Below are 12,690 nucleotides of genomic sequence, written 5' to 3'. Positions count from 1 at the left end.
TAAAAAAGAAAATCGTCAAGACGCTATAAACCGCATTTTTACGTCGGCGTACGGCTGCCGTGTCGTATGTTCATGATGGCTTAGTGATTACGGCTTAGGGCTCCTTGACGCGAATAAATGGGTTCAATCCTGTGCGTACATCGGCCGCGGTTGGGTAAAGGCAAAAACCATGCACTGGTGTAACTTGTATGCGTTATTCCTCCTTTTTTTCCCGGAAAGGGCAAGCGCACAAATTGTGTACATCTAACGGCACCTGGTTCCGTCACCCTGTCACCGGTCTCGTCTGGTCCAATTACACAGCATGTGTGGACACTCACGACCTCCAGGTGAGTGTTTCTACAGACGGCAGGGTGGTTGATTTGAAAACGCAAGAAACTCAGCTGCTCTCTTTCATCGACGATTTTATTACGTGGTGATGCTGGGGTATTCGGCCCAGAGAAATATGTAACACAAAGAAATATTTACCTCTCTTACCTTCTCCTTATTCCTACTGTGCGTTCAAGATCTTTTCTTGCTCTTATCACCTCGACCATTCTTCAACTTTCCTATCATTTATGCCGCTAGCATTGTTTTAGCATCTCTTGACACTATTACTGAGACGCACTGAATAAGAAGTTTTCATCCCTTCAGAATTCCAACATTGTAGTTAGCATTTGTGCAGTGTTTTAGCAGCATTAAACAAGCGTGGAGCAGGGTGCTAACGAAGAGTGTAGGTCAACACTTTCTAAACGTGTCCCTTATAATAACGATACGCAAGGTCGGTCTCACGACGAAGGTGCATAATATTTAGCGTCATAAGCACACGCTACTCGCATTCTAGTGCGTTTTAAGATTGCAATACAACTCGTAAGGGGCGGAGCTCATATTGAGCATGTTCATAACTCCACCTCGAAATATTTTCTAGGTTTGAGCATTGAACAGAATGACAAGCATATCATAATTTTTTTCTTTTGTTAGAAGCGAAGTTTTGTCGCATCACTTACTTGTTTCTTAGTAAAAGCATGCGCGTTGGGTTGAATGTAAACGCGGTGACAATTTGCTGACAGTTTGTGAAATGCAGTGTGGGGAAAAATGACAACTTCCAAATGATATTAGTACCCTCGGTATGTAGAGACTGGGGTTGGGCTTAGTCCTACTTCTACATCTGGTTGACATCCTCGAGTTCAATTTTCAGACCTGCTGAATAAATATAGACAAAATGAAAAGTGATTGCAAAGTTCGAAATTCGACAAAAGGAAAGCCTTTGCATATTAGTGCATGGCTGAGATAACTTTCCTGATGGTTCAAGTTTTGTTCCCTATTCCTTGTATATTGTGGCAGCTGGCGAAAGTATGCATTCCCTTTGGCATATTTGCTTTCAGTTTCGGAACTTGGTCAACTCATTATACGTCACAGGATACTCAATATCATTGGTCGCTCTGGTGCTGTCCCTTTTCATATTTTGTTACTTCAGGTAAGTCACTGCTTTAACATTATTAATCCGTAAGAAACATTGGTTCGTTTTAAATGCAATCAGTAGAGTACCGGTAGCATGTAGGATTGGTCACCCCCAGCCGGAATCACGTCGAAACGCAACCGCAAAAAAAATGAACCGTTTGTACTTGAAAAAGCATAAATAAATAAACAGCAAAATAAAAACTGTTGCATTCAGCTTAGAAATAAATAAAACATCACCTTTAAAGTGACCTAATTTTCTTCCGACAAAGAAAGAAAAAATGGCGCCTTCCACCGCACCGAACAGCATAAATATAACGCATGCTTTTCCAGGACTAGTGCGAAGTTCTCTTTTTGCTTTATAATCTTTATTAGTATTTTTTTGTCGCCGCCAGCGTACGGTATTACCATTTTCCGCCTCGCCACACAGGCAAAGTTGTCGAATGCCTGTCCGCGCGACGTGATTAGTTTCCACTCCCGAGATTCTGATCACGTATTCGGAATTATCTACTCTGACCGAAATGTTCGCAGGGATGTGCGTGAACTCCATGAAAAAAAAAATTTCTTGGAGCCTAAATACGCCACTGCAGAAAGTCACAACATTCTTGCCGATGAAAGCCGACCGCCGCGCGTCTCGTTATCGTTACAATTTTTTTTCTCCTTCGGTTGGGCTGCCAGTTACCGCCTGGATGTGATAAAAAAATTCTGTCTTAATGCAAGGTACTTGTCGTTCCGATCTTCCCGCCGAACCTAAGTAAGAAACGTCGCGCTGGCTGGGATAGAGAAAGTGAGATTCGTGAACCTGGCACGAATGTACGTGAGCGGGCTTATATCATTGAAAACTAGCAAACTATCTTTCGAATATCCAATGAAAATTCGGCGATCACCGTAAACTGCGTGCATCGTCACTGAGAAACATGTATCCAAAAAGAAGTAAAATCAAACACGCTTGTCTCGGCAGAATTTCGTCGTTAATTTATATTTTTGTGCATAATCTCTGCTCGGCATGTCCGTAGCAAACAGTTCTTGCAGCGTGAGGCGAGTTTGGAGCCTTCAGTTTGTACTACTGATTCGGTAGTCATATGTAACTCCATGATGGCCGCATGAGCTCACTCCGTTCTGAAGAAGAACTACTCAGGCTGCGTCTGGTATGGTAGGCTATAGAATAACAGAAGGCACATTGCACAGTATTTTCAAATGCGCCCGGAACTGGTTGCTGAAATACCGAGCGGCAACATGTAGGTGTGAATATGTTTGTAAAATCATACATTGACGCTTCGGATGCATTTTATGTTTATGTTATTTAAGTGTATGTTGCAATATTTGTCTCTTTCCGCAGATATCTTTCGCATAGAGCTAAGCATGGTAAAAGTATTATAGCTATTGCATTTATTGAAGTTATTCATAATGTTGCTCACTAGTTGAAAGCTTGCTGGTGTAGGTAAATTCATATTAACAAAATGACCTGCTCTAAAGATAAACATGCTTTGATGTATACTACAAGAAAATGGGAATGACTTCAAAGAGCCCAAATTGTTTCGTGTTATTAGCCACGCTCTAGCTTACATGATTGCAAACCTTCAAAAGCGCCTATTAGTTGCCCCTAAGAGATCTTTCCTTTGCAGGTCACTTCGCTGCAGGCGAATCACGATTCACAAAAATTTGTTCACATCTTTCATCGTCAACAACATTTGCTGGATTCTCTGGTACATTCATATCATCGCTCAGCCACACGTGATCGCCGAGAATCCGGTAAGAGCTCATGCAAGGGTGATTCCAATCAGTGATCTGCTAATCCAGGCGCCCGGGCGTCAAGTGAAAAAAAAAAATATCGCCCAGTCCAATAATTTTTCAACTCTTAGCCGTCTCTTGTGCGATGTTGCAGAATTGGTGCCAAGCGCTGCACGTAGTGACGCAGTACTTTCTGCTGTGCAACTACCTGTGGATGTTCTGCGAGGGTCTGTACCTGCACACGCTTCTCGTGCTCGCCTTCATCGCCGAGGACAAGATCCTCAAGTGGTTCCTGCTCATCGGTTGGGGTGAGTGCCACATGCGCGGATCGCTTAGCGGCCACTCGAGAAGCCCGTTTGAAAATAGGGCGCAACAGAACCTCAGCCAGTGAATCAGGTAGGTAGCGCTACCATTACTGGTGGCGGTTAGCTGCTATAACGTTATTGGTGCGTTTCAAATGACCCCAACTTCATTCTGCAGATGTTATATACGCGCTCTTTTATCAAACCCTTCTTTTTACAGGTTTTCCGTTGCTTCCAATAACGGGCTACTCAGTCATGCGTGGCTTAGATCCAGAAGCATCGAAAATGTGAGTGTTTGTCGATTACCTCATTTCGCGTCGCCTACCCTTTGCCCGAAAATTAGTGTCTGATTAACCGGCAGTGATTTACGAAACACTTAACTACGCTGCTTTTTACTCATGGAGATAGTAGTGAATATTGCCGCTGAGTCTTCTTTGCAAAATTAGCCGCTGCCAGTTCGCGTACAATATTTTATAATTAGTGGAGCAGCCATCGTATGCATGCGTCATGTTTATTGAATGGACATCTCCGAACACAGCACTAGAGGCAGCCCGCTGTCGTATCACAGACCGCGGACTGCACTGCGTGCACTATTTCAGGGATAAACAAAAATGGAGATGTTTTAAATACAAGCGACTCAAGTGAGCAGCGGTTCAATAGCCAAAGCGTGTAATTTGACACAAAGTGATTGCAGCAACAATGCGGAGGTTCAACCATTCATTGGTTGCTGTAAAAGTGAGTAACTTGACGGGGATTTCACAAGACCCAGCCTTTGGTCTCGGGTCCAAAAGCGTTCATGAACTACACAGCGAGGCCTGTGCATAAGCTTCTGGAGATGCTTTCAGTCAGTCTCGCACTTGTGCCCTCGTGAACATCGTTCATCCCGTCTTGTCCCTGTGAAAAAAATTTGCGACATAGGCTGTGTGTATACGCGAAATAAATAATTTGCTTCTTTCATGCCCTGCAGGTGCTGGGTGGAACACGACGTCTGGTACACATACATACTAAGCGTTCCTGTTTGCTTCTCAATACTGGTTAGCTTTTTTTCCCTCTCATCTACTTGAAACGATGTCACATAGCATGCATCTGGAGATGAATTAGACCAGGCTACGTTACTAATGGGATGTCTTGTCAAAAAATTAGAATATGGAATCACCTTATTGATAGCTAATATTCTACTAAACTCTAACACCTCTTTTGTTCTCTTTTTTACATTAGGCGTCCGCACTTAGTGTGCACGAATCGGCTTGTTCACTTGCCTTCATTTCTTTGGTGCAGTACAGGACATGAGCAAAAAAATGATTTTGCGGGAAGTGAGGACCGTGTGCCTTAGATGCCTCAAAGTATTTCTGAAACCGCCATGAAGATTTACTGTCTGCACACAGTTATTGCATAGCCCGGCATAACAAGTCAACCTGCGCTGATTAGTTTTTGAGCGCTTTCTTGTCTTTTACATCCACAGCTAAGCTTCGCATTCCTCGTGAACATTGTCCGAGTACTGGTCACTAAGCTTCGAGCCGTCAACTCTCCCGACAATGAAAGCACAAGGTAAGGTTGAACGGACTCTTCTGCTTTACAGTGCGTAGTTTGGTATCCAAACCAAAACAGATAAACTAATGCACAAAAAAATACCAAGCACACAATGATAATAATGTGTCCTATGGAAGCTATGACACCTATTCACTAAGTATTATTCATGTATGGGGAGGATTTTAGAACTGTCCACATTTTATGATCAGGTATAGATGATGAAGGATTATCGCAATATGGCCATGTTTTGTTTAAAAAGGACACAATCTTGCGCTTAAGGTTGAAGAGTGGAGCATTTCTTTTATTATGTTCGCATGAAAGGCGGCCTTAATCATCTTGTTATTCTAAGCCACACTGTCAAAGGCTTAGTGTCGCGTTTTTTGTTAAACCTACCGCTGCTCACTGGAGTATTAAACATTAACAACGGGACCTCGACTAATGGGTGCAGTTGTCGTTACTAGCGCTAATTTCAAAAACATTTTTTTGCCGATTGTGTTCGAACCATAACACTCGCGGCGATGACTGGCAGATCATAGCGTTAGTGTAGGTGTCGGGTCATTTCAACCAATCAAGAAAGGCGAATAGGATAAGAATTGAATAGAATTTTAATTAGGCTTTTATGTCTCTCTGGCCATGCCCTGCGCTCCTCTTCGATTAGGTGAAGCAGAAACTTTATCCGGTGCATCCTTGTCTGCATACAAAACGAAAATAAAATCCCGAAATTAACAGAGCTCGAAAGACAGCTGGATTTCTCATAGTATTTATTATGTAACACAACTGATGATGTTTTCTTCCTATTAGAAATACGAAAAAGGTAAGAGCCGTTAGATAAAAAAATTTACTGAGCATTCATAAGAAAAAGTGTGTTTAAATAATTGAACTTATTTCAGAATATTTTTTACTTGACGATTGATTTCTTCCCAACAGGAAAGCCGTGAGGGCCACTGTAATCTTGCTGCCTCTCTTGGGCTTGCACTATGTTGTGACGCCATTCAGACCCGACAAGGGTTCCATACTCCTCGCATACGAGATCATATCGGCGCTGGTAACATCCCTACAGGTAAAGTAGCACTCGCTTCCACTACAACGCCGCATTTCAGTAGAAGCTTCATTCCTTACCAGAAATTACGCGAAAAAGAACATGGTCACATAATCTGCCAGAGGACAATGTTTGCACTCTCTCCTGGCGTAAATTTGGCTTTACGGTTTTAATATAGCGATGTGGCGTATTGCCTCACTATAAAGGCGCAGACACATTAAATTTCTAACGACTTGGTCAAATGTTTAGGGGAAGCACCCTAGGTGGATTAAATTTAAAATAAGCCCGAAGCCTTCTTTGGCTCAGGCAGGCCTGAATCTGTGTTATGTTTTTTGAAAATAAATAAATCATCACTAACGACTCTTTCGAAGCCTTCTGCATGCGCATTTTCATTCCATTGCAAACGTTCGTATTTATAGATGAATAACTTAATAAAAGATTGCCATCAGTGTGTTCAAATAATTTCTTTTTTCTTCCAGGGCCTCTGCGTCGCACTTCTTTTTTGCTTCTTCAATGGAGAGGTGAGCACTAATAGCAGCTCCTGCTAGCTGTAATGTGAGCTCTCATGGCAAAATGGTACACCTAACACCACCTAAAACCATGTGTTAGGTCTATGGGTTTCGTGTTATAAAGCTTTACTGACAAAAAAATGGCTAGAGATGAAACATTTTAGGAACAAAGCAGTGTTCTAAGTAATATTCTTCACATGCTGTAGCAGAAATTTGCAGCGGAATAATAAGCCCAAGTTCCTGCGCCATGCAAATCTCTCGCCAGGTTCTGGGCGTCCTGCGGAAAACCCTGTCGCAGACTCCGTGGTTCCGAAACGAGGGCCGCCGGATGTCTTATGCGAATACCAGCATCAGTGTAAGTCGCTTTCGGAAACCTCCGCCCAAATACAAGTGCGTCAGTGTCATTTGAATGTCATCCTCCACTGAGGACCTTTGTGCTAACAGTGATATTCTTGTTTGTGCTCCCTCATGCCTCCCGAAAAGCTTCCACCTCTGTAAAGGGGACGAGAGCTCCGCATTTTTTCAAAACTGTCACAGTGTATTCCGACATTCTACCTGTGCGTACCATATCTCGTGGCTTCCAGGCTGTAAAGAGGAATGCCTGTTTTTCTTTTCATCGCGGTGTTCTGATGTTGTTTTTTTTCAAGTGACACATAAAAGTATGTACAGTCTCGTTACGTTATGCTGCCATATGCGCCTATTTGAGATCTGTTTTTTGTCCAGTGTGATCGACCCATCCATGGGCTCTATATCTTCGGCACGCAGGGTATAATGTCTTGCGCGTAGGTTTATTCAGCACTAGAGTGCCTTTCGATGCGACTCTCTCTGAGCATCCCAGCAGCACCATGACTAGTTCATGTAAAGTGAATAAACCTGTGTATTTTTGTATTGCTTTTTGCTTAGACACTGCAACCTCATAACATGCGTGAATGTGTGCTGTAGTTTCCTGTTAAGCATCTTGAGTTTTTTCCCTGCACTGCATCTTCCTACCCACCTCTGCTCACACCTTCTCTGGCGATGTGACAAAGTAGCATGAGCATTAAATCACCTTAAAAAAGTTGCCTTTATATGGACCACTACTCGCATTAACAAAAAATGTCGCAGATGCTGCCTATATATGTATGAATTCATTACTTGTTTTTTAAAGCAAATCGTTGTGCTACATATATGCTGCTTACAAGCTCTTACAAAACTAAAGTTTGGTTTCAGAAGAAAGAAAATGTTTGCATTGTGCGTTACTTGCTTTTGTTTAATACCAAAACGTCCTTTAGAAGATAGCTTTGTAATATATTCAGGCGAAAAATTTTCTTCTCTTGTATTCAATTGCACGCTTCTGTCACTAGCTTCTTTACTTCACTGTAGAAAAGCGTATTTTCCTAGCACTTTGACCTTAGCTGTGTACCGACATTGGTAACAACTGTCTTTGAGCTACTCTTAAAGAAAGCCATAAGGCTTCAGTTTGTTTTTGGCATGTTATGCATCGTGTTTGAAGCTGGCGCTACAAAACCCGACCGGTATGGTAACATTGCAATGTGACATTCCATGCTTATGACAACCCTTCCTCTTACAGCCCCGTTATCACTGCTTGAATCCCAATATTTCCCTACCCCAAGTTCAAGCCTCTCCCCATTCAAGTGAGGCGCATTTCCTTTCCATCGTACCTGCCAAATGGCGCATTTACAGTCGTATAAAAGTGCTTCTCTTATGATCGAGTGTGTTATTTCTGATGCGTGTGTATTTCGACTGGAGAGGCAGCTTGACATCTTGTGATGACACCTTTGGTTTAGTAACCTGTTTCATCAACTCAACCTCACTGGCGCTGAACATGGAAGCCCTCAGTTTTTTTGCGATTATGTGCTTTGCTACCATAAACGTGCATTTTTTTTGGTGACAGTACGATGACATTAGAATCATTTTCCTAAGTCATATAGTCGAAAGTGTACAAAATACAAAATTCCTTAAAAAAACACAACAGGAGCTGTTCGCTTTAGCACATTAATTTGAATTTCTTTATCTCTGATGTCCGATGCAAAATATTTTCCTTCTATGTGTTTCGCATAATTTTCTGATAAGACTCTTCAGTAAAGACTGTACATGCGGGGTGATTCTTATAATGTTTACAAATTTTTATTGAAAAATTTCGCGATATACATTTCCGTGATCTCTGTGCGTTGATTACACACCGATGCGGACATATGTACGTGACATAGCTCAAAGATTAACTAAATTATCTAATAAATTTTTTTAATACAGGAGAACATTACATTTTGAGATTGAAGCCCGTGAACATCGAAGGTGAGCTCAAGGTTACAATTCTCTTTACCGTCTTTGTGGTTCGAAATATACAACGTCAAAATCACGAATTTGAAATCTCGCTTAGTTGACTTTCCCGCGGTTCGTATTTATGAAATGGTGTCGCTGCGCTTACTATTGACACCGAAATCGCGTTATCTGCATATACTTCATAAAGTACACATCCGTCATCTGTAATTGCTGCACTAGGAACGCTAGCGACGTCATTTTATAACTATACAACGTAGGAAAGTCTACTCAACAAGCTTTAAGTTCGTTTTACTGATGTTCAATATTTTGAAAAAAATGTCGAAAAGAAATTTCACACGCTGGGCTTGCCTTCGACGTTAGCTGCTTTCTATGTCCCAATAAAATCTTCCCTCCTCAAACAATTTATAACAAGTCTGATTCCTTATGTTACTTAATCAGTCATTTAAATATTGGGATATATCACCTACTTATTTGTCTGCCTTACTGTACACTCCACCTGCACTGATAGCGCTGGCGTACCTCTGACAAATTTTCAAAATAAGATTCTCTACACGTTCAATAAATCCCCTTGTGTATTGTCTTATCATATATTTTTATGTCGTACACTTGCCATAAAGACATAATTTGGTCACTGTGTACTAATTAAAGGAAATCATGTAAGCTGTTTTCACGCAGGGACCGGAGAAGTCTCCTGCTCTTATTGCTGTCAGTCACCCACTTGAAGAAATCCTCCTCCCTTGTCGCCGCTAGTCCTACTTCCTGTAAAATTCATGTCTTTAAAACCCTTGTCCTGAATAATCATCTCTGATGCCTATAATATATGGCGTCTGCTAAATCAACATCTGTTTTCTAAGGCATGCGCTTTATCGACTACCTTCCTGCATTAGAAGTACTAGCTGCATCGAAAGGATTGTTCAGAGCCAGCCCTTCATGCGAAGTGAGTGAAATGTAAATAGAAATTACTATTGACCAGTAGCATGCGACATTCAAAACAAGTTTATTTTCTTTCTGACGCCATTTTCAGCGCCTTTGAGGTACGGGTGGAAGATAAAATATGTATACGTACCGTAGACCTTTGTTAAATGAAATCAATTGAACAGACCAAAACGTGAACGACGTTAAAAAAACAAAACAATTTTTTCAATTACTACTTAGCATTACGTTACATGACCATGACATTCAGAAACCTAAGGGCAGGAAAAGGAGACTGAAAGAAGTTAATTTGAGAACCGCAGCTTGCCATATCGACGCGCACAACGCGTGCCTAGGAATGAAAACTGTGAAGGGCATTTATTTCAGCGTTTCAGGCTTTGCTTCGAACTCTTCGGCATTAACCTGCGGGAAAAATCGCAGAATGTGTCTAGTTCTTTGTAAGCTACTTTAGGAGCCGAAAGATGTCAAAGGAGGTCCGAACTATCCTTGAAACGACCGTTTAGTCTGCCTCGTAGCCGAAAACTGGGTGCGTGCAATTATAGCCACGCGAGCAAACAAACAACGCATTCTACTGAGCCAGAGACTAACCTGAGGCACATAAATGCTAGTTCATGCTACTTAAAGCAATATTCTTTAAGGCAGGTTACGTCGAATTAGCAGCTTTAATGGATAATGTTTCGAAGTTTTGCTGTCTTGAAAGGGTGTGGTTTTTAAATGTATACAAAAGACGAGGAGTTAGCGAGATTATATGATCCTCTTGGTGAAAAAAATAATTTCTATACCAGGCATTCACAAACAACTTTCACGTTTTTTTTTCTCAAAAAGCTGTTTGGGTTGTGGCCTTTTATCGCGCGCTAATTGCAGTAAAAAAGGCGAGTAGTTTTTCCCCCAATACAGCGGCTCGCAAAAACAAACTGAAGATATGCACAGGGTTATCTGCAGAGCGAAGGTAAAGGTATGAGAGCTCTTCAGGCGCAGCATAGGGACGCAACGGGTTGCCGAAATGTCAGTGCGAGGGCTTGAAAAATGTTTGCTCTTCTCGCAAGAAACAACAACCAGTGCTCTGCGAGACAGTTGTACTAGCCTTTATCAAATGGTTAAGCTGCGGTTCAGAGCTCCCTAGTGTATAAATTGCGCAGGATTTAAAACAGAAAACTTTTTCATTAACGAGGGTTCACGGTGCGTTCTTGTGTCTTGTGTGCCATGCCCTTGTGATACCCATAAGCAGTGTAATATACGCGTATTTAAAATGTCCTTGTTTAAGATACAAACAATGTGTCCGCAGATTTCTCCACGAGTTGTGTGCCAAATGTGTAGCTTAGTTTCGCTGTGTGGTAGTAACTGCGTCGTTTCGCTGTTCATACTAATACTCGATATTGGCTGTTGTGGCTGTTCTTGCGCTTGTTATCAAACGTGAAGGAGTGAGCACCTGTCGCAGAAAACAGTGGCGTTCTGTGAATCTGTGTATATTTGACATAACAGTGCTCTGAATTTGCTGTACTGGAGAGAACTCGAGGGGCCATCCGAGCTGAATTTTTAAATTATTGCTGGTCGCGGTTAAGCACACAAGTTTCATACTGATTGTATCACTACGTGCTTTGCTGCATGTGTGCAATAAAATATGAAAGATCACGCTGGCATCTATCTTTTTGTTGGAGAGCAGTCGTTGGACTTTCACTCCGGCTAATAGCCCTTGCATGACCTGCACTTTGCCTTTGTGACTGAAACCGCACGATAACAACCGCCATCCCGTCCTGCACGTGGTCTGGCCCCTTTCCGTTTGCAAAATTGTCTAAAAGCTTGTCTCTTATTCCCCTATCTGTACTTAATTTCGGGTCAGATTAGGAAGGAGTGTAACCAGATTCTTATCCCACTGGGATTTTACACCCTATAAACGCGAAAGAAAATCCTGCTTTTCGGCGCAAAAGGTGTGAACTTGTGATAACTACCACTCAAGTGTACGAACACATTTACTTAGGCTGTTGAATTGAGGCAAAAAACTAACTCCGACACTTGTTTAAATATATGGCGCAGAAAATATGCTACGACAGTTTGTGTAGAGCCGCTCAATCATTATAAAGATCAGTACCGTAAAGTCCAAAGACTTTTGGGCAATCAACACTTTAATGCTGTACTGCGATATTTCAATTGCCATTAGGGGTGTGCTATATCTTGTGCCTTACAAAGTCGTACAATTATCGCGCGGTACTAAGCAAAATACTTCAAATACACGGAAGCTTTGCTGCTTACATGTTTTCAAGTTTCTGAAACCGCCGCTTACAGAGTAGCTGTTTTTTTTTACAGTTTCTGCCAAGACGCCCATCTGACGGCAGAAGCCCGTCCCTGTCGCCAAATCATCTTCAGCAGACCATGCTGTGAAACAAAAAAACATACAGGCTTTTTGTAGGGTGTTTTCCGACGATTCATGAGTGTTTTTTTTTAATGCGGCTGGTACAACCATCGTAGATTCAAGGACGCTCTGATGCGGCACTCACATGCATACTGACTGTGTGGAAACATATCTCACCATGGCTAATGCGTCATCGTCGAATGTGCTACACCCGTACTAGTTACCAAAATAAAGAACTTTGGTGCCGAAATTCCAGAGTACAAGGATTTCAGCGATTTTGTGTTTCTGTTTTTAACATGGCCACTACCGGCTCACGACCTCGCCTAATCTAACAATAATACCTTTGTTTCCTTTGTGTCAATTTTTGTTTCTCTTTATGAACTTTTGCATCTTTTAGGCGCCAAATACGATGTGATTGGCGCCCATTCAACAAAAAAATAAGAATAATTAGGACGGTTGTAATGCATGTAGTTCTCAAGCAGACGTCATCTTTTTAGAAGTGAATTAGATTAGCGCTGACAATACACAAAGAAACGAGTAGCAGAGAGTGAAAGGCGCTGGAAACAAAGCACTCATCTA

The 12,690-nt window shown here is 41.8% G+C and overlaps 1 protein-coding gene across 5 annotated transcripts in view; it reads left to right on the top strand.

Annotated features, from left to right (window-relative positions):
- Positions 1-12,376, top strand: part of LOC144124882 (calcitonin gene-related peptide type 1 receptor-like) — a 91,007-nt gene extending 78,631 nt beyond the window's left edge. For 2 of the 5 annotated variants that reach the window (XM_077657816.1, XM_077657815.1), the window contains exons 8-18: positions 220-326; positions 1,362-1,453; positions 3,060-3,186; positions 3,320-3,473; positions 3,688-3,754; positions 4,435-4,501; positions 4,930-5,015; positions 5,925-6,057; positions 6,516-6,557; positions 6,811-6,900; positions 8,116-8,391. In XM_077657816.1, the coding sequence (XP_077513942.1) occupies positions 220-326; positions 1,362-1,453; positions 3,060-3,186; positions 3,320-3,473; positions 3,688-3,754; positions 4,435-4,501; positions 4,930-5,015; positions 5,925-6,057; positions 6,516-6,557; positions 6,811-6,900; positions 8,116-8,253 (1,103 nt within the window). In that variant the 3' untranslated portion in view covers positions 8,254-8,391. Of the gene's footprint in view, positions 1-219; positions 327-1,361; positions 1,454-3,059; positions 3,187-3,319; positions 3,474-3,687; positions 3,755-4,434; positions 4,502-4,929; positions 5,016-5,924; positions 6,058-6,515; positions 6,558-6,810; positions 6,901-7,028; positions 11,393-12,065 lie in introns of those variants that run through there. The other 3 variants (XM_077657817.1, XM_077657818.1, XM_077657819.1) reach the window with 3 other exon arrangements.
- The last annotated feature ends 314 nt before the right edge of the window (positions 12,377-12,690 follow it).

This window comes from Amblyomma americanum, chromosome 3 (assembly GCF_052857255.1).
Source record: "Amblyomma americanum isolate KBUSLIRL-KWMA chromosome 3, ASM5285725v1, whole genome shotgun sequence".
NCBI lineage: Eukaryota > Metazoa > Arthropoda > Arachnida > Ixodida > Ixodidae > Amblyomma > Amblyomma americanum.
The sequence above is the reverse complement of the archived record's forward strand: the minus strand, read 5'-3'. Positions and strand labels throughout refer to the sequence as shown.